The sequence below is a fragment of the Eucyclogobius newberryi genome, unplaced genomic scaffold, assembly GCF_026437365.1.
Source record: "Eucyclogobius newberryi isolate DKJ021-1_F unplaced genomic scaffold, fEucNew1.0.hap1 SCAF_11, whole genome shotgun sequence".
Lineage (NCBI taxonomy): Eukaryota > Metazoa > Chordata > Actinopteri > Gobiiformes > Gobiidae > Eucyclogobius > Eucyclogobius newberryi.
In genome coordinates this window covers 26,921,828-26,941,570 of record NW_027315735.1, presented here as the reverse complement: position 1 = coordinate 26,941,570, position 19,743 = coordinate 26,921,828, and the positions used below count along the sequence as shown (strand labels likewise).

At 40.3% G+C, this 19,743-nt stretch overlaps 2 protein-coding genes across 3 annotated transcripts in view; both read right to left on the bottom strand.

Moving 5' to 3' along the window:
- Positions 1–9,467: 9,467 nt before the first annotated feature.
- On the bottom strand, positions 9,468–11,350 carry gpr151 (G protein-coupled receptor 151). The gene has a single exon (XM_072439761.1). It carries the CDS (start codon positions 11,107–11,109, stop codon positions 9,841–9,843), a length of 1,269 nt encoding a protein of 422 aa, XP_072295862.1. The 5' UTR covers positions 11,110–11,350; the 3' UTR covers positions 9,468–9,840.
- Positions 11,351–12,612: 1,262 nt separating this feature from the next.
- Positions 12,613–19,743, bottom strand: part of ppp2r2ba (protein phosphatase 2, regulatory subunit B, beta a) — an 81,182-nt gene continuing 74,051 nt past the window's right edge. For both annotated transcript variants that reach the window (XM_072439757.1, XM_072439758.1), the window contains exons 7-10: positions 18,016–18,185; positions 15,597–15,688; positions 15,327–15,450; positions 12,613–14,623 (exon numbers count right to left, since the gene is read on the bottom strand). In XM_072439757.1, coding sequence (XP_072295858.1) covers positions 14,468–14,623; positions 15,327–15,450; positions 15,597–15,688; positions 18,016–18,185 — 542 coding nt within the window. In that variant the 3' untranslated portion in view covers positions 12,613–14,467. The remainder of the gene's footprint in view (positions 14,624–15,326; positions 15,451–15,596; positions 15,689–18,015; positions 18,186–19,743) is intronic.

Genomic DNA, 19,743 nt, shown 5'->3' with positions numbered 1-19,743 from the left:
TAGTCTTAAGGTTCACTAGTCCGAAAGTTCCTCATAGGCTAAAGTGAAGGTGCAGACGGCATCGGGATGTGGTCAGTCTGTAAAATGTGCACGAAGCACGGAGACACGCGCTGAGGCTCGTCACGTTTAATGTACCAGCTGCTCACAGGTGACACCGCAAGTTGTACAGTGTATATAAAAACCATAAGGGAACATATCAAATCCTCCGCTTTATGCCCTCATTTGATCATAAGAAATATGCGTGATCAGAATCCTCCACTCTATGCCTTCATTTGATCATAAGCATAGAAATGATATATGTATATATAGAAACGCGTGATCCGATCACCGTAGGATTGGTAGTCAAAAAGGATATTCAGCTTTTGAAGACGGGAGTGTCTACAGAGCCGCGGCGCGCGGCCGAAACTGCTGGGCTATTTGAGTTAATTCATTCATTAATAATAGGATAAGGAGCTCAGGCTATGCACAGAAACAAGTCGGTTATGGAAAATACGTGAGTTTAATAAGAAAAAGTGCATCAACACTAGAAAAGTCTTAAAAGCAGTGTGTGGGGCAAAGGGAGGCGAGGAGAGCCCACTGCACGGAGACACAGCTTTGGTGAGGAGAGCTGCGAGTAGAGCCCACTGCGCAGACACACATCTTCGGACCAGTGAACCTTCGGATTTGTGAACCTTAAAATTTCGGACCCGTGAACCTTAAAATTTCTGAATTTTCAGACTAGTGAACCTTCGGACTCGTGGGCAGCCACCCAGCAGATGTGCCGCCGCAGCAGCCAATCAGAGATGACTAACAACCCGGAAAAAGACCCAAAACAAACCCCGCAAGATAAAAAAAAAAATAAAAATCCTTAAAACGCAGCTCTTGGAGCAAATAATGAGATTGACTAAACTCTGCTCACCTGTGAGGTATATGCGAGTCCCAGACGGGCCACGGGGCCCATCGCCTCCGCTTTTGAACTTTGTAAAGTCAATAAACCTAAGCCATGGTCCACCATTAAACTCCATTTACACCACGAGAAAAGCAACACAGCACCACTCCTCCACCGTGCATGTGCACAGGACGACTCGGACGCACGTCTACTGCTGAGTGTATTTAGTCCGGCGCGTTTGCCTTTCTAATATACACGCGCTCAAATTCTGCGTCGGGTGCGATTTGGCCGCAGCAGTTTGTACGAGGCTTTTTGAATTCTCATTCAATGATCTCATACAATCAATAATTAATGCGATTATAAAAAGGACAATAAATAAATATATGAATACATATTTTGCAAAAGACGATAAAACAATATCCAAATTCACTTAACAGATCATAAATAAACTATAATATGCAAATAAAAATACAGGTAACTAAATCTCTCCAAAGCTACGTACACAACGCGGCAGCTAAATCACGCCTGATGCAGAAGTTGTACGCCTGTACATTTGAAGACAAACGCCCGGACGAGCGTTCTCGACGCCCCGGACTCATGTCCGTAAAATACACTCAGCAGCAAACGTGCTGAGTCGTCCTGCACATGCGCAGTGGAGGAGTTGTGCTGCGTTGCTTTTCTTGTGGTGTAAATGGAGGACCATGGCTTCCGTGTATTAACTTTACAAAGTCCAAAAGCGGAGGCGATGGGCCCTGGGGCCGTCTGGGACCCGCATACTTTAGAGCATCTAAAGATTTTTTTTTTTTGTCTTGCGGGTTTGTTTTGGGTCTTTTTTCGGGTCGTACGTAGCACGTCATCTCTGATTGGCTGCCGCGGCGCATCTGCTGCAGAAAGTTGAACATGGCGCGCCAGCCGCTTTGGGCGCCTCGGGCGCACGAAAACGCGCCGCAAAAACGAAGAAATCGCGCTGCGGGAAACGCATGACGCGCTCGATGTGCGTTTACATAGACTTTGAACGTAAACTGGACGCTTCGGCCGCCGCGGTCTGTACCCCCTTTACACCACGCACAAGCACGCACGCGCACACACAAGCAGGTCGGCAACATCACAGAACAAGTGCCTGCAAATGGCGGCAGCTACTTAAACACTTGTAATCAAAATTGTATACTTTTGCATGCTACCACCATGTTATCAAGCACCCGAACAGTTTTAATTTGTTCAAATATAGCTTTAAACTCTGCACATGGCAGACTCGTGGCAAAGTTAAGACCACGTGAACAGTACACCCAAAAATACATTTCACTTTCACAAAACACTAACAGCTGACGTTTGTTCTGACTCTACATTTACACATGTATTTACTTTGAACCAAGTTTCGGTCAAAAATATAACTTTTATGGTCATTACCTGTGGACAGACGAGAGAAGACGCGTTAGTCTGAGCACGTGTTTAATTCTGAGCTGCGCATTGTAATAATAATAATAATAATAATAACTTTTATTTCTATAGCGCTTTTCAGTGACCCAAAGACGCTGAACATAATAAAAAGGGGGGGGGGGGGTATTTACAGACAGGGGGGACAACACGTACAGAACACATTAATATACAGATAAAATGAACAAGACAGAAGAAGTAGAGAGAAAAAGATGGGGATGTAACAGGGGGTAGAAGAGTAGGCAATGGGGTAGAGGAGGCTAGGGGTAGGGGAGGTCATAGGCTTGGGTGAAGAGGTATGTTTTTAGGCGGGATTTGAATGTTGTGAGTGAGGGAGAGTGGCGGACAGGTTGGGGGAGGGAGTTCCAGAGTCGGGGTGCTGTTCAATTCATTGTCTCGCTCTAGTCCCCGCAGCAGCGCTTAGAGCGCCATCTGCTGGTTGGATGTACACATAATAAAAGTCACAGAAGCAACAATACAAAAAAATAGAGGGTGTGTCTGTTCCTTCATAAAACTTTAAAATATAGCGTTTTTCAACCTACTACAAAATCTATAAAATAACAATTTGAAACATACAGCAGTCCCAGTTTATGTCGGTGTAATCCCTCATTCGTCCAGGCGTGTTCCATAGTAGAAAAAGCTTCAGTTGTAGTCATCTGGACTCAGTTTGAAAAAATAGACGTTTCGACTCTCATCCAAGAGTCATTGTCAATAACAGAATTTAGGTCGAGAACTCCGATATTAATACTGTTCTGTGGTAAGACCCGCCCATTGGGAGGAGCCTTCCTGAAGTAGAAAGAGTTGTTTGTTTCAACAGAAACTCCCCTTTGTATCTACCGAGCTAGCTAGATTCTGAATAGGCTAGCTCGGTAGATACAAAGGGGAGTTTCTGTTGAAACAAACAACTCTTTCTACTTCAGGAAGGCTCCTCCCAATGGGCGGGTCTTACCACAGAACAGTATTAATATCGGAGTTCTCGACCTAAATTCTGTTATTGACAATGACTCTTGGATGAGAGTCGAAACGTCTATTTTTTCAAACTGAGTCCAGATGACTACAACTGAAGCTTTTTCTACTACAGTCCCAGTTTAGGAAACGCAGCTTTAAAATGAAACCAAACCCAAACAGATCATGGCCACGCACAACTTATATGTCACTTTTAATTAGTTATAATGTATGCCCTTCTAAAACATGTCTGGCAGATTTGTTTTTTGTGTGTGTGTTTGTGTGTTGCGGTTTAAAAGAGAAAGATTCTCTGAACCTTTGTGTGTTCCACTCTGGAGCCCTCCGTCCAGAAGCCCTCCGTCCGGGCAAAGGGCTTGTAAACGTCTGAACCGAAGCCTTTGTGTAACATCTGAAACATGTGGAGGACCTGAGCCCGGTCCACGGCGCTCGGACCAGAGGCCGGCCCAGAGGCTCTTGCAGAAAACCCAAAGCAATAATGAATGTGCATAAATATATCTCCAGCAATAATACATGATCGGATACCTATACTATGCATGTCCTTATTTTATAAAGCAAATAAGGACAAGCTATTATCAGATTACTCAGAGTAAGATAAATATCCGATTTCTAAGACTAGATCTACAGATTGAGAATTCCTCATGGATGAGAGTCCAAATGTCTTGTTTTTCTAAAACAGTCCAGATGAAACAACTGAATATTTTTCTACAATGGAACACTCCTGTACGAATGAGGGATTACACTGATTTATTATTTAAATTATGCTAGTATTTACAATGTCATATACATTTTTGCTTTTATAAGGAAATGTTTAAAATATTAAAAATGGTATGAAGGATTTTCTTTTAAGATAGAACATAATCTATCCGTGTCCCCAGATATAAAGTGCACATGTTCATATCCAACACTGATTTTACACAAAACAAATATGATGCTTATGTATTACAAAAAAAATACATTATTACATTGCATGGCTCTGCAGTAGGAACCTAAGGTGACATTTCTAAAGGCCTTACACTCAAGCATAGATGTGAATCTAGCCAGGACCCTTCTGTCCCCCACCTCCTGCACCGAGTCCAGAGCACAGCCCAGGACGGAGCTGGACTTCTTGATGACTCTGTCCAGCCTCTTCCTCTCCCTCTCTGTGATGCTGCTGCTCCAGCAGGCCACACCGTACAGGAGGGCTGATGCCACCACAGAGTCGTAGAAGGTCTTCAGGAGTGGCCCTGTCACTCCAAAAGACCTGAGTCTCCTCAGGAGGTAGAGCCGACTCTGGCTCTTCCTGTACTGTATTATGAGTCCAGTCCAGTTTGTGGTTCAGATGAACACCCAGGTACTTGTATGAGTCCACTCTCTCAATGTCCCGTCCCTGGATGTTCACTGGTGAGGGGGCAGTGGAGTGGTGTCTGTGGAAGTCCACCACCATCTCCTTGGTCTTCCCTGCGTTGATGAGGAGGTGGTTCCGCTGACACCAGTCCACAAAGTCCTGCGCCAGTCCTCTGTACTCCGCATCATCGTCATCCGTGATGAGTCCGATGATGGCTTAATCCATCTTAATTGTGTTTTCATTATAATTTGTGTTATTTATGATGGTTGTTTTATTGTGATTCTCATCCATATGGAGATAGTGACTCCAGGAAATGTCTTTGGCATGTTACCTGTGTTTCAGTGCACTTGGTTTGAAGTGTATATAAATGAGGCTAAATGTTTGTTGTGGACATTATAGATCTACTCAGAGCCACAGCCTCTTGGTCCTGGTGGAAATTCAAAGTGGATATAGACATATTGTTAGATGAACTACAATAGAAGCTGGAGTATAGAACAGTGACACAATTTTTAGCTGCTTATTAAATGCCAAGACTAGAACACTACATACTATTTTCAAAATTATACATGAATAATATGTTATACATACAATCATTCATACTTTTCTTTTCTTTTGTATTTATTTATTTTGTATATATTTATTTGTATTTATTCATTTATTTTAACCAGCAGCTCTGAATTATATCTCAATATATTACTACTATTCTGGCTCGTGCTACATATAAAGTCAGTTTTATTAATTTTACTGATCAGATTCATCCATAACTTAAGACTCATCTCTGTTTTATGTCTAATTTTAAATAATGAATGAATATAATAAACCTTTTTGTATTGCTTGTGCACTACAACTTTCCAACACTAGAGGGAGTCCTACACAAGTGGAATGAATCAGAAAATCTAAAGCATTTTGTTTTATTTCATTGCCTGTTTGTGTCATAGAAATCAGTTGTTTGTCAGATTCACACAACTAAACAAACAAACAAACAAACAAACTGAATCAAGTCAAATAAAACAAAAAAACTCCACAAAAACTGCTTTTTTACTTATTGAAAAGTCCAGAGAGTGACCAAAGTCGAGATGGATGGAGACAAAACTGCTACTATTACTTTTTTACTCCAAAGTACGTTTTCAAACGAGTACTTCAATACTATTACTTAAGTATCTTACATTTTCTCCTGTATTGGTACTTTAACTTAAGTATAGACAACAACAACCACTGGTACTACTACTAGTACTACAACTACTACTACTGCTACTACTAAGACTACTACTACTACTACTACTACTACTACTACTACTACTACAATGATTGCTATTACTACTACTAATACTACTACTACTATTACTACTACTACTTCAGATAACACTATTACTAGGATATTAAGGTGAATATATACTCAATAAGCTGTATGTACATTTATGATGAGATACAAGCCTGGAAATAGTGAAGGAAATTTGTGGGGATTTTTGTACATTTTTATTTTGTTCATTGTAATGCACTTTGTCTTTAAGCAGAGATGGCATCCTCACGTGTCTCCATTACATCAGTAAGAAAAATATTTCATGATTAGAAACTCAAAATATGTCCTGACAATCAGTGATCAAATTTGTATCGACGTAGTTTTATTTACCATCTTTTGTCAAAGACTGTTGTGTATCTAAATCTCATACTTCACTGTTGAGGAACCTTGGCTGGTCACCCTCATTCACTTCGGCCTTTTCACCCGTTTTGGACCAATATGGGGTATTTTGCATATGTGTTTCATCCACATTCATATCAACACTTAAATTCAGGAGTAGAGTTCATTTGCATTTGATCATTTTGGCTAGTCAGGTTACGGTTTTGGTACTCTTCAATGTAACTGCCTACAACTGTCATGCCATCTAACTTTTTTATTGAACCTATGCAAACCCGGGCACTGTGCAACACTGTGTCTGCTAAAGGTATGAACTTAATAAAGTGAAAATCTAACTTTTCTCAGTTTTTTTGGGTACTTTTTCAAAGTCTTTCTCAAGGTGTGTTCACAACTGCCCGCACACCAGTAGTAGTAGTAGTAGTAATTTACTCAATTATCATAACTTGAGTATTTGTATACTTTCCACCCTTGCACAAATATAGCTCTTTGTCTTGTACATTACAATACAGACGTGGGAGCTGTATTCCAATCAATATATAGATTTAAATCCCTTATTATAAATGTGTCAGCTGAAGGGTCTGTGCCCTTTGCATCGCCCCATCTTTCACTGAGATGAAAGCGTCAGAGATTTATTATAATCAAAGGCTCTAAATACCAAGGCCGAACCCCCTGAACCAGACTTTTAGCACTCCCAGGTCGACTATCCGTGGACCAGGAGCCAGGTGATCCTCCATTAATGTAATTGTGCCTCTTGTGGAGACAGACGTGGCGTTTGCTGGTGCCAAAGGTTTTTGCGCGGGGGTTTAATGGGAGCCAGTCGCACGCTGGGTATAATTAGTGATAGCTGCCATGTGGGTCCCGCGGAGTTTCATTTATTAGACATGATGATTGGCGCGGGATAAAACACAGGGGTGACACACAGCGGGACGCACACAGAGCCAGGAGAGCAGTAAAGAGATGCGCTCACCTGCTAAGAGCGCCCCCTGTCGTGCGTAATGACCTCATTAAGACAACAGCGTTTTCAAATTGCGTATATCCATATGCAATGATACGTTTAATCCCTGCACTTTCCAAATGTGTCTCTGGGCAGTGGCCATATTTAAATGCACCGAAATGCACCGAATCTGATAATGATCTGATTTCTGTTTGTCTAATCATTAGACAGACTCTAATGTGACTAATCTGATTCCTTTCTGATTCTTCACCTGTGCAGTTTGACAGAATGTGTGGCATGAGTTTGTGATTTCGCAAAAACTGAGAGTATTCGTCTTGCTGGCAAGTTTTTGACAAGCAAAATTATGCAAAAAGGGCAAACTAAATTAGCAAAGACAAAAAAATAAATAGAAAATATTAAATATTTAGAAAGACATTAAAATTGTTGTATTTGGAAGACAAAGGTCTTCCAAATTACTCCATTGATTAACTGACATCAAGTGCATGTAAACCCACGTTGCAAAAATCCGATCTAATTATTGTGATTTGAGTATTCTACAATAAGAACTCTCCACTATTGTATGTCAATTGTAGCTTAATGACTTAGAAGCTATAACTTTGCAGTGTTGCAGCAAATTGCAGCTAGTGCATGAATAGATATACTGTATATCTTAGATATATCTTAAAAAATAATCATATGTACTACCCGATGGTCGAATGGTTAAGGCACAGCACCACTCCAAGTGCAGCTCCAGGTGCAAGCCACAGTGTCGCGAGTTCGACTCCGACAATTTACTGCCTGTCCTGTCGTCCCTTCTCTCTCATCCCCCATTTCACACTTACCTTTCCTGTCTAATACAAATGTGTTTTGTCTTACAGTTGTTTTCATTTTAATCACATGCCCATTCTATATATTGCTAGAATAAAAAATCCCAGCATTCTGCCATCCCTCAATAAGAAGTCATTTCCAGAGTTTGAATAGGGCTGTTTCCTTTGCGAGGGGCAAACTAACATGGTAATCAGCTCTCTCGTTTGTTGATTGCATTTCCCCCTATGTCCTGGTTTTATCACTGCTGGGATGTAAACTATCTCCCAGTGAATGAATGTGAGAGCGAGTGTGTGTATGTGTCTCCATGTCAGTGCTAACTTTTTTTCTTCACTGTGACTCATCTCATTCTTGGAGGAGCAATCTTCATGTTATAATCATTAGATTTGTACTTTTTTTAAACTCTATTGATTTTTACTGGTTTATGTGCAGCCACAAACTTAAGTTGCTGCCTATAATAACGAGCTTAGTGAGACTAAGCTCGTTATTATAGGCAGCAACTTAAGTTTGTAATTACTGTACAGTATTTATTCTACATAATTGCTGCCTTGATAAACATTTTTATTGTATTGTCTTTTACTGGACCTTTACCTTCATCAGTAAATCTGTTTTAGGAGCAAAAGGTTATAACGTTTCTTATGGCCAAAATGACTGTGTTTCTTAATGGTCACTTCCCGGAGGCGCGTGTTTGCTCTCGGTTAAGTGCTGCTCTGATTGAGACACTTGACTCTGGCTGTAAAAGGTCGCCATAAAAGTTTAATGAGAAGTAAATGTCACGTGGGCGGGGGGCACGGGGGTGTTAGCTTTAACTGCAGGAGACTGGAGATGTATACTGCCTAATTTTCTTAATCTAATTTTATCTTGCTCACGGTAGACATAAAATGATACCAAAAGACGCAGGCACTCAGTTAATAGCATATGCATGGGCTGGGATGAATTTAATGGGCGTGTTAAACAGTGGCGGATGTCTCACTGTTACACCAGACAGACATATCGATCGAAGTATCCTTGTACTTTTGTTATTAAGAGGCTGCTGAACTTGTGACCAACTGTGTTCACACCACAGGAATGGCATCTGTAACATGGAATTAAATACTGGGTCAGATGAAGTGACATATTTAGTGCAAGTGCTAATACATGTTATATATAGTCGTATGTAATGACAAAGAGGAAGCAGGAGCCGCTGGTGCTGGAGCAATTGATTTAACCCCACACAAGGCATAAGGCACGCAATAAAACACCAGATAAAGCATATCAAAATGTATTTACAGATGTTGCAAATAGATTCAAGCACACACCTTTATTGAAAATATTGGCCACTGAAAAACACCAATAACATCATATAGTATTTACAACCGTTCATTGCAAGAATATCATAATAGACTTCATATTAAATATCTGCAAAACATTAAGAAACCATTTACAAACTTTTTGTGAACAACATTTAAACCACAATACATTTCAAGTCAGAAACACATTGCCCTTCACAAGATGCCATATTTACACATGTACATATGATAGTAAAATATCATGGGAATGTGATGTGGTTGTGGTGCACATGCAGGCTTGTATTTCACATGAGCTATTAAACTAGTGTTGAACGACCATTTCACTGGCACAATATGGTAATTTATTGATGTGTCAAAACATCCACATTTCTCTTGCAAGTCGTTTACAACAAAGCTCGATGAAAAAGTATTTGTACGCAATAATAACCTTGCAATAATGCTGCTACATTAAAGCCACAAAGTCACACTTGTAACATCAGCGACACAGTCCAATTATTTAAAGTCCCATCAACATATCCATCAACATATCGTAATAAACATTTTAATTGAAGTCCATATTGAAAATTACTTCTTATCCTGATTCTCCCACGGTATCGGGTCGTTCTCTGCCGTCTGCGACCCGCCCTCTCTCTCATGCCAAAACTGCTCCACATCAGGCAGCACTATCCCTTCTTCATCTTTCCCCTTTTTCTGTTCAGACTGGAGCTGATCTTGAGAAGCGCTCGGGGTCAAACTCCTCTCTCGTCCGGACTGAACTGATTCCTCTGGTCTTGGACTCGGAGATCTCAAAGAGGTGGGGTTGTGCGGTCCTAGTTTGGCTCTTGGAGGCGGCTGCTTTCTCAGGGTGAGGCGTCTCCACAGCCCCTTGTAGCACTCTCGGAATTCTTCAGATAAGGACAGCACGATGAGCGGGTTCACCAGAGACATGGAGAGGGTGAGTAGTTGAGCTGAAATAGTCAAAAGCAGAGGTGGAGATGGAAAGAAGTGATTTTCCATTTGCTTTTCCTCAAGGTGTCTCTCCCATAACCACACCACCCATTGGGGAAGCCACAAGATTGCCATTTCCACAGTGAGACTAAAAAGCATCAATGTCAGCTTCCTCGACCTAATCTGGGTTCTGAGATTTTGAGTTTTGCTCGAACGCCGTTGGCATTGTCCGTAAGCTTTCCAAAAGTACATCAAGGCAAAACTCAGAGGTGCACAGTAGACACTTAGAGGATAGGCTTTGACATAGACTGACATGAACCCTCTGGCTTCAGGTGGGACAATGAAGACACAATTTAGACCTTGGATTCCCTTCTGAAGAACTGCAAATAGCCAATGCGGGATGGTGATGCAGCAGGAGGACAACCAGATGAAGAAAAGCACCACTACAATGGAGCCCAGGTGGATGCTGACTTGCTTGGTAGGGTTGGAAACGTAGCGGTAGCAAGCTTTGGCCATGACAGCAACGGTGAAGCTCTTGGCTGCCATGCAAGAGTGGAGGAACCAGTCAGATGTTTTGCACACCATCCAGCCAAGAGTCCAGCTTGCTTTGGAGAAGAACACCGCCTTGAACGGGACGGAGAACAGCAGAACCAGCCCATCTGCGAACATCAGGTTGAATACAAGCGAGTTGATGAGAGAGAGTTTGCCTTTGTGAGCGCTGGACAGCAATATGAACATGGCAGTGAGGTTGCAAGCCACACCTAAAGCGCAGATGACGCCTAAAATGGATGGAATGAGGACACGCAGCTCCCCCGGGTCGAAGTGTTGACTTGAAGGCTGCTCATTGAGGGACCACTTGTCAATAGAGGTGTTGGTAGTCGCATTAGAGTCCAAAGTAGATTCCATCGTCTTCAAATGTAGAGCTGAAAAAGTAGATGCAAATGATGAAAACCGTCCAAAATGTGTGTGCAAATGCCTTCATTCAAGTAGTTAGAGGTTCTTCTATGTCTGTCCTAACAGAGACAGTGGGATACAGAGATGAAGGCTGCTACTTATAAAGACACAGAGTGATTGACAGCTCATGTCTCCAGCTGACAAACAGTGCGTCGACTAAAGCCTCGAGGGAGCCAATTAGAAAGTGCTCATGAAATTCACAGTAATGAATGCACTACATGTATCTGTGAAATGTGAATGTACATAGTACAGAAACTATATATGCCTTGAGGCGCTTTGGTGTTCGCATATTTAGGATTTAGAAACATATGCAAGTGTTGTCTTGGAATTTAATGAGTGTTTTTACACTCTTCGTTCACTTACTTTTGTTTTGGTATTTTATGATTTGAGGTGAGCAGAATGCAAAATGTCATTCTCATGTAAACAACAGCAGAAAGAAGGGTTACAAAGCATGATAGCACTGCTTCAGAAAAGATCTACATCTCATAGAGCACTTCAAAGTATTATTCCATTAGAATTATGTAAATTGTTGATGACACCCCCACAAAATCTTGATAAGGCAGGGAGATTCCTTGGAACAAAGGAGCTTGATTGGGCAGATATAGAAAACAGGCTAAAGGCGCTAAATGGGAGTCGGAGTGATGGGGGTCTGCTTTTGGGGAGTCAGAGTGATCAGAGTGACGAGATGGGGGTGGGGGTGGTCTCCTGTCCTCGTCCAGTCTCGTAGACGCACGGCTACCAAGCAGCGACATCAGTGGAAATATTAAAGCCTATAGAATGAAGCCTAAAGAATAAAGCTGTACGGTGGAAGCACCGAACGTCAAAGAGGGAGAGGAAGATGAAGAAGAGTCTCCCTGGAATAAAGCCGGTTGGTCTCTGAAACAACAACTATTCTAGTCACAAAGACATATCATGACCTCATGGGCTTTGTAACACCAAAGCAATGGAAGGAGTTCTTTTACGGACTACGACAGAGTCTGAGGAATAAAGTCTGGCGGTAATGCAACACTTGGATGCCAACCGCCATAGAACAACAACAACAACAACAACAACAACAACAACAACATAATTATTATTTTAACATTTAAACAAATTCTTGAAAATAAAAATACTATCATTTGAAACTACATTATCTAACTTCTATATCATTAAGATATGCATTCAAGGAAATATGCATTTTGAGTGTCAAAATGTAGGCTTAAAACCAGAGGAGAAAAATACATTGTTCATTTTAAAACACTGCTGTGTGCAATTTATCTGGGGTTTATTTTATTTTTTAAACTGCACACGCACTTGTAATCCCCAATCAGACCCCAACTGTGTCTAGTTGATGACAATCACTTACAATAATTACCGTCACTCTCCACGTGAGGGCGTCCTTGACCCGTGTGCACTGCTCTAATAATCAAGAGCATAAAACCAACATGGAAAATGAGACAATCTGACAAAGCCGGATTTGAACTTGCACATCTTTATTCTTTTTTTAATCAAAGAAAGTCCAGTATAAGCATAAAGACGGCATGTTAAGTCATTTTGCATCTCAATACATTCTCAGCTATAAAAGTTTCACTTAGAAGAGACACAAAGGAGGTTGTTAAGAAGAAAAAGACGTTACAGCTTGAAAGGAATCACACAAAAATAATTCCCTGATTTCACAGAGTTTGTTTAGACCTTTGTTGCCTTTTTGTTAAATGGGAGTAAAAACACAAAATGAACAGGGGACTCCCGATGCTAAAAACTCGACCGAAAAACACAGTAGAAACGTGGACAGGCACCACAGCAATTCAAACTGGCATCATTTTTATAACAAGTGGACAATGAACAGCACTGTGCAAAAGTTATCGACAGGATTTATGCATTATCTTCCTGTTGGGCCACAAAACCCTCTCAAAGGCATCTCATAAGTATAAATAATGAAAAAATGAACTGATTGTAGGGATTGAATTCTATTTTAGACAGAGGCCTATACTCAACATAGTCAGATGATCGAAACAATGATTGGAATCCACTTAAGTACGGTACTCCCAAGACCCGAATACGAATACCAACATTAATTATCAAAAGTTGACAATTACGTGTTCATAAAAGCACTCAAATATAAAGCGCAATTAAATATCCGCCGATAAACTTCTGCACATGGCTGTATTTTAATTGCATAGTGCTTCATTTTGATTGAGAACAGTATGATTTTTGATCCAGTGCATGCAAAAGGAGCTATTCTATCGTCCTGAAGACAGAAGTATATGGAAATTGCCATCTATCTAAATTACCAAGTAATATTAAGCACTATGCAAATAAATAAGATATCAACTACAACTTACTGTATGGTATTGACATCAAATAGGCTGCTGTCCTAATCTGAACCCACAAGCATGTAGCCAGTTCTGTCACTGGACTACATCGCTCCAAGCACTTTATCTCCACTCTGGACATCAAAGGTGAAGTGTTGTTTAGTTTTAAGTTACTACATGACAGAAATGTAACCAAAAATGCTAATTATGACTGTTGCCAATTTGGAAACATTCACACTCCCCTCCCTCCCACGAATCCCCCCCCCATCACGTCATCGACTATTAACCCCGGACATACCAAAAGAAGGCACCACAGCTTCTTAACGAACCTAAAAACGACAGCGTTTTAAAATGAAGCGGCCTCAACTGGCTTCTTTCATTCATATTACATCAGAGGGACAAACAGTCTTCCAAAAAAATTGCCTGTAATTTTTTATTTTTTTTATTTTTCTTTACGTCACAGGCAATTCCAAATATTAACAGTCTCCTTTCTCATTTTTGGAGCAGCGGGTCATTGTGCTGTCTTTGCCTCCTACACTCGATGTGCAGAAGGGGCGATTGAATGGTAGGGAGCGCTGTTGCTACATGACAAACATCCACAGTCATGTAGGCGTCTCTGTGTGCTATATTTCCACATCCGCCCCTTTAGAATCAGGGTCCGTGATCCGCCCCTTTAGAGTCAGGGTCCAAGTGGCTGCTACATCACACATTATTCATGCAGCAAGTCTGTGTTGCATAAATGCATTGAATTCACTTTCTTCTTCGCTTGCTTAAATAAATTAAAATTCACAGTCCATTAGCATTTCTGTGGAGGAACTTCCCAAAATGTATCCAGGCTGCATTTGTTTCAGTCCGTGGAGAATCCTTAGTCAAGTGGCCAAATGTAGCAGCATCAGGAGAAGCAGAAAGATTGTACATTTACACTCCAGCTCTTCCTATTATTTCCAAATGTGCTCCCCCCCCCGGATGCCCCACGTCCCGGTTCGAGGGTCAGGGGTCAGCGTGGGCAGTTTGGCCTTTTAGTTGACCTTGTCTTGGAAGATGTAGAGGTTATTTGTAGCCGCTACAGCGATGATGTTCTCATGCGGGTGCCACGTCGTGTGAAGGATCTTTTTGCTGAAGTCTAAGCTGTCCACGCTGATCTCATCCTTACGCCGCTTCCCGCCCACGCACACCTGGAAGAAGAGGAAACGTGTCAAACAAACCCAACACTGCATGGATTAAGAATATCCATATTGTCTTCTTAATTTAAATATGTTGTGTTGTTTCTTCTTTACCTTTTGCCTGATATAGACAAAACAACAAAAACTACCGGTATTCAAACACTGTACATATCATATAAAAATGTAGCTATTCTAGAACTATCTTTTGCTAGCAAGCATAAATATTTGTTCATGCTTTATTAAGGCTCATTAAGTGTAGTTATTATAAAGTCTTACCTTCTCATAACTTATTTGTCACAATATAAATTTAGAAACATCATCGTTTTAGAATTACCCATGTTTTATTTACACCCTGATCAAGCTGTTTCAGCATTATTCACTTCCATTCACATTTGACAAATGGCCACGTAAAATTACACTTTACATTTGCATTTATATTTTTGATGCATGGATTCAATAGAAATGACATTTTTTTCTTCTAAATCTCACAGAATTTAAATTTTTCCAATCATTGCATTTCTATTGTGACCTGAATAATCCCAATTATTGATTAACTGAATAATCTTGACAGCCCCAGCAGTAACACTGACTAGATGGAGCCTGTCCTCTATCTTTATGCTAATTTGACATAAAACAACAAAACTCTGATGGAGTGATTAGTAGCATTAGCATTAGCAGTGTGTAAATAAACCGTATAAATCACAGATGTCTGTACCTTGCGAGGCTTGAGAATAGCCCTGGGTTTGCTGTTTTCTCTCGATGCTTCTAATGTCACGTCTCGCTTCGTGTTTCGGTCAAACATCCGGAAGAAGTTGTTGTAGGAGCCGGTCATAATAACGCTGGAAACAGAAAAAAAAAAAAAGTGCACAAGGATTAAGTGAGAGCTATAATGTACGTAATGGGAATAATGAGCAAATAAGAATTCAAAGCAAAATAGTCTCGCTTTTAAAATGGTCACTAATAAATGAAGTGAAGTGAATCCCACCTGTCTGAGCCGTTCCAGACGCACTCGAATTTGTCAAAGATGCAGTCGTTTTCATAAAGGGAGCACAGTTTACCTCGCAGATAGTCATGCACCTGGAAAACAACAGAAACATAACATCATATGAGCAACGTAATATTACTAAAACATGAAGCAACTATATTGTGTAATGAAATGCTATCATAAGTCCATGGCTCCAATAACTGCAGTAAATAGTGTACATTCAGTCTGTTGAATTAAAGAAACAAGGGAAAATTGGGGCTAATTAATAAAATTAGCACTTTGCAATCACAAGGATACTAACTATGGCTGCAACTAACAATTATTTTAGTACCGTATTTTCCCGGACTATAAGTCGCACCTTTTTTCATAGTTTTGGCCGGGGTGTGACTTATACTTTATACTATATTTATACTTATATACTTATACTACGGAGCGACTGATTTGTGATATTATTTGTTATTTTCACACTTGCAACTGTATTTTATACTCCAGTGCAACTTATATATGTTTTTTTCTTCTCTATTATGCATTTTTTGGCTGGTGCGACTTATAGTCCAGAAAATGCAGTACTATAACGTTTAATTACAATGACTGAAAGCTACTAGATAGAAAATATTTATGAATAAAGAATATTATGGATGAAAACTTTTTGACATTTTGATTTAATAATGCCACTGTCTTTGATATAAAAAGGTATTTCCATATGTGTTTAAAGTCTGTGTCATCCAAATAACGATTACCATTATCAAAATATGATTAGGATTATTTTTTTTATATTCGACTAGTCACGATTAGTCAATTAATTGTTGCAGCCCTAATACTGACTGATCTTGGTATTTTATCAAACTATTTCCTATCCCATAGTTTCTACTTGCCAGTTTGATTAGAACGAAATATATACGGTATATAAAAAAGGAAAGGGAATTTGTTGGTCTTTTCTCATTAAAAGTGTATTGATAGACTCATAGATTGGTTGTATAGTTCATTTTGTTGCTCCACTCTGGCCTACAGTAAATGGCGAGTGCATCGTAAGCCTTTCTCCCATATGCTCTACTTTACTTCATTAATCCCTGTGGCCTGCTGACCCACACTAAAACGCCTGATGCAAGGTGGCGCAGCTCGGGAATCGGACACCGAATCCCCCGAGTCCATGATGACGCCGCCCCAAGATGGCGTCCGCGATCACACACTCTGGACGTGACCCCAGCGACCGCACAGTGGGAGGTCCTGCCCTTCAGCCCTGCACTATCTATCTTCTCTTACAGACGTTCGGTTCAATAAGCTCTCCTGGGTTAATGGCTGAAGATGACACAGTTACAGATCGGCCGTGGGACAGGGAAACGGGATTATGTTGAATGATCAGGCTAAAAATCAATACAGTTTGATGTGCACCAGAAGAGATTTACCTATGAAGGCACTCGAGTGTTAGTGCTCACTTCGAACTCATTTCTAAACTGTTTCTATACTATATCTATATCAGCCAACAAAAAATAAAGTTAATCATACAACATTTGGTCATTTACAACCTCAACTCAAGCCTAATTGAAAAAACATTGACAAGTGTCTCAACTCCATTAATGTGGCTTTCATGGGAAATCTCAAATGATTTAATGATTTGCATTAAAATGTAATATGAATTATGAATCAAATGTATTGTTGATTGTATGATTAAGTCTATTGGCTTGTCAATAGTGCTGATACCTACATACAAACCAATACTAAAACTGGATACTCTTTTGAAAAAGTATCGATTAGAGATGCACAATATATTACAAAAGTATCAATATCCCAACATTGGCAAACTCAGTAATAGTACTCAGTAACCAGTATTAAATTAACGAAATATAACTCAGTAACACCAAGGTCCTCCATCTGACAGAAATTGACTGTTTAAAATGAAATCGTTATAAAAGCCTGATTTTATTCATGATCAGTCTAAATTAGCCTTGACTTAGTCTTGGTTTTGTTAAGTTTTTTTGTTTTGACTAATACTCTTAGGCATGTACATTTTAGCTTTAATATAACAGAAATCATTGCAATAATATCGATATCGCAGCACTGAAGAGACACATCGTGATATTTTACAATTGTCTGCAGCCCTAGTATCGACACTGAAAAAAATCACATAAATAGAACAGATTGGACCTTTGCTGAATAGTTTAAGGAACATCTTACCCCTAACATGTAACTCTCAGACCAAATGGCAATATAGAGAACGTGTGAAAACTGTTATTTTGTGTTAATAATTACAGCCTATTGTCTAAAATTCAGGTTTAAAATACTTTATTAATAAATAAATACTGTTCCCAACGTCTAAAAACCTCTTCACTTGAATTCCTCATCCAATTGATGGTCAGATGTTTATCACAGCAGCTCATTCGCTGGTCCATAAGCACATTGTACTATGGCGTGTCTTTACCTGGTACGTCTCCAGAGGTTTGTTCTCCATCTGAAGGTCCCACACTTTGATCGTGAGGTAGTCCCTTGTCATCAGGTAGCGCCCGTTGTGGCTAAACTTCACGTCTGAGATGGACGAGATGATTTCTGAGAAAAATGAGCGAGTTGAAGGATCCTCCGGCTCCTCAAAATCTACAAATGAAAAAGCACATACAAAGAGATCATTTTGGGAGCTTAAGCGCGTAATTCACCCAGTAGGAGGCGGCGGTAGACGGAGCAGGTTGTAATCATGGCTGTAGGGAAAGAGGCAGATTTTGTTTGGGTGGGAGACAGTCATTAGCGAACAATATGTGGCACAACAATGGCGCGGCGCGGGGGAGATGTAGGGGCAGCTGCATCTCTTCGCCTGGATTATTCCTGGGTGCACTGGGAGACAGTGGTGGGTCAGCATGCTGGGTAAATATTGGTTATGATTCATATTGATTTTGGCAGCCGCTGATTTGTGTGCAGGCCAGAGCAACGGGGATAAGAGCCAGGCATTCCATCGTGAGCTGTCAAGTCCCTGTCGCTCCTCCTCCCGTCTCTCATTTCCTCCTCAAACCCAGACTTTCTTCTCTCTGTTTAGGTGGGAACTGTCTCTGTAACTTTGTGTCTTTGTTTCTTTGTTAAATCAGAACCAGACCAGAAAAGCAGTGCAGCTTCTATCATTCATTCATTATTAATTTAAATGATATTAAGACCACGATTATATCAATAATAAGTAATCTATGGATGATTCAATGTGAGAAATTTTACATTTGTTTACACATTTTCCTTGTCTGGCACTGGATCCTCTCGCTAAAAATAATAAATAACCCGCCCAGTCCTCGTCTGCCCCGCTTCGGAGGAAACCCCTGTGATGTGTCAATAGGGAGTCTAACAAGGGATGCAGAGGGAGAGATGAAAAATAGAGGGATGAGGACCAGGATAAGAAAAACAAATCAATGTCAAAATGCCGAGCCCATTTGAGCCCAGCTGGATTTGTGTGTGTCGGTGAACAGTCTGTGCACATGAATTTATGCCCTCCTCCCGTCCCATTTACAGGGCTGTATAATAGGGCCCCTGGGGAGTTGACAGAGGGGTGCAGACTCGGGTCCTGTTGCTCAGTGTTTTGGTGTAACCCTCCAATCCAGCTATCCATCCCAGTATTCCCCAGCAATAACTCTGATTTATTCATGTCCGCAGCAATGACTACGGGACGAATAACAAAAGAAGTGTGGTTTGATTGTTTTTTGCTTGGGTGTGAGGGTTTGGGAATATTTTCATCCAAACATGAATATTAAAGATCTACTAGATCTATAGGTGGAAGATAAATTGAAAAATGGCAATTGGAGATTGAAAATTGGGATTGATCGATATGAAAAGGGCGTAAATTGAATAAAAAGGCTGCAAAAAGAGCAAAATAAAAATGACACTTGCACAGTAATCTTTCAAGAAACAGTGTGAAGAACAACAATTGCGATATTTTACATTTTTTCCAACACTTGAACCTCAATCTCAACATTTTGATCATTATAATTTTGATGAATTGGTGTATGTAGCCATCTAATTGTGGTAGTAGCAATCACAATACTACAGTACTTGTATACAGTGATTGAAGAATAAAAGCTGGGAGAACAATTGTAATATTAGCAGTAAAAGTTTTAAAAAAGATATACCGTTGTATTACAAACCAGGTTGTTAATGAAGTAGTAGTTGTTGTGTAGTAGTT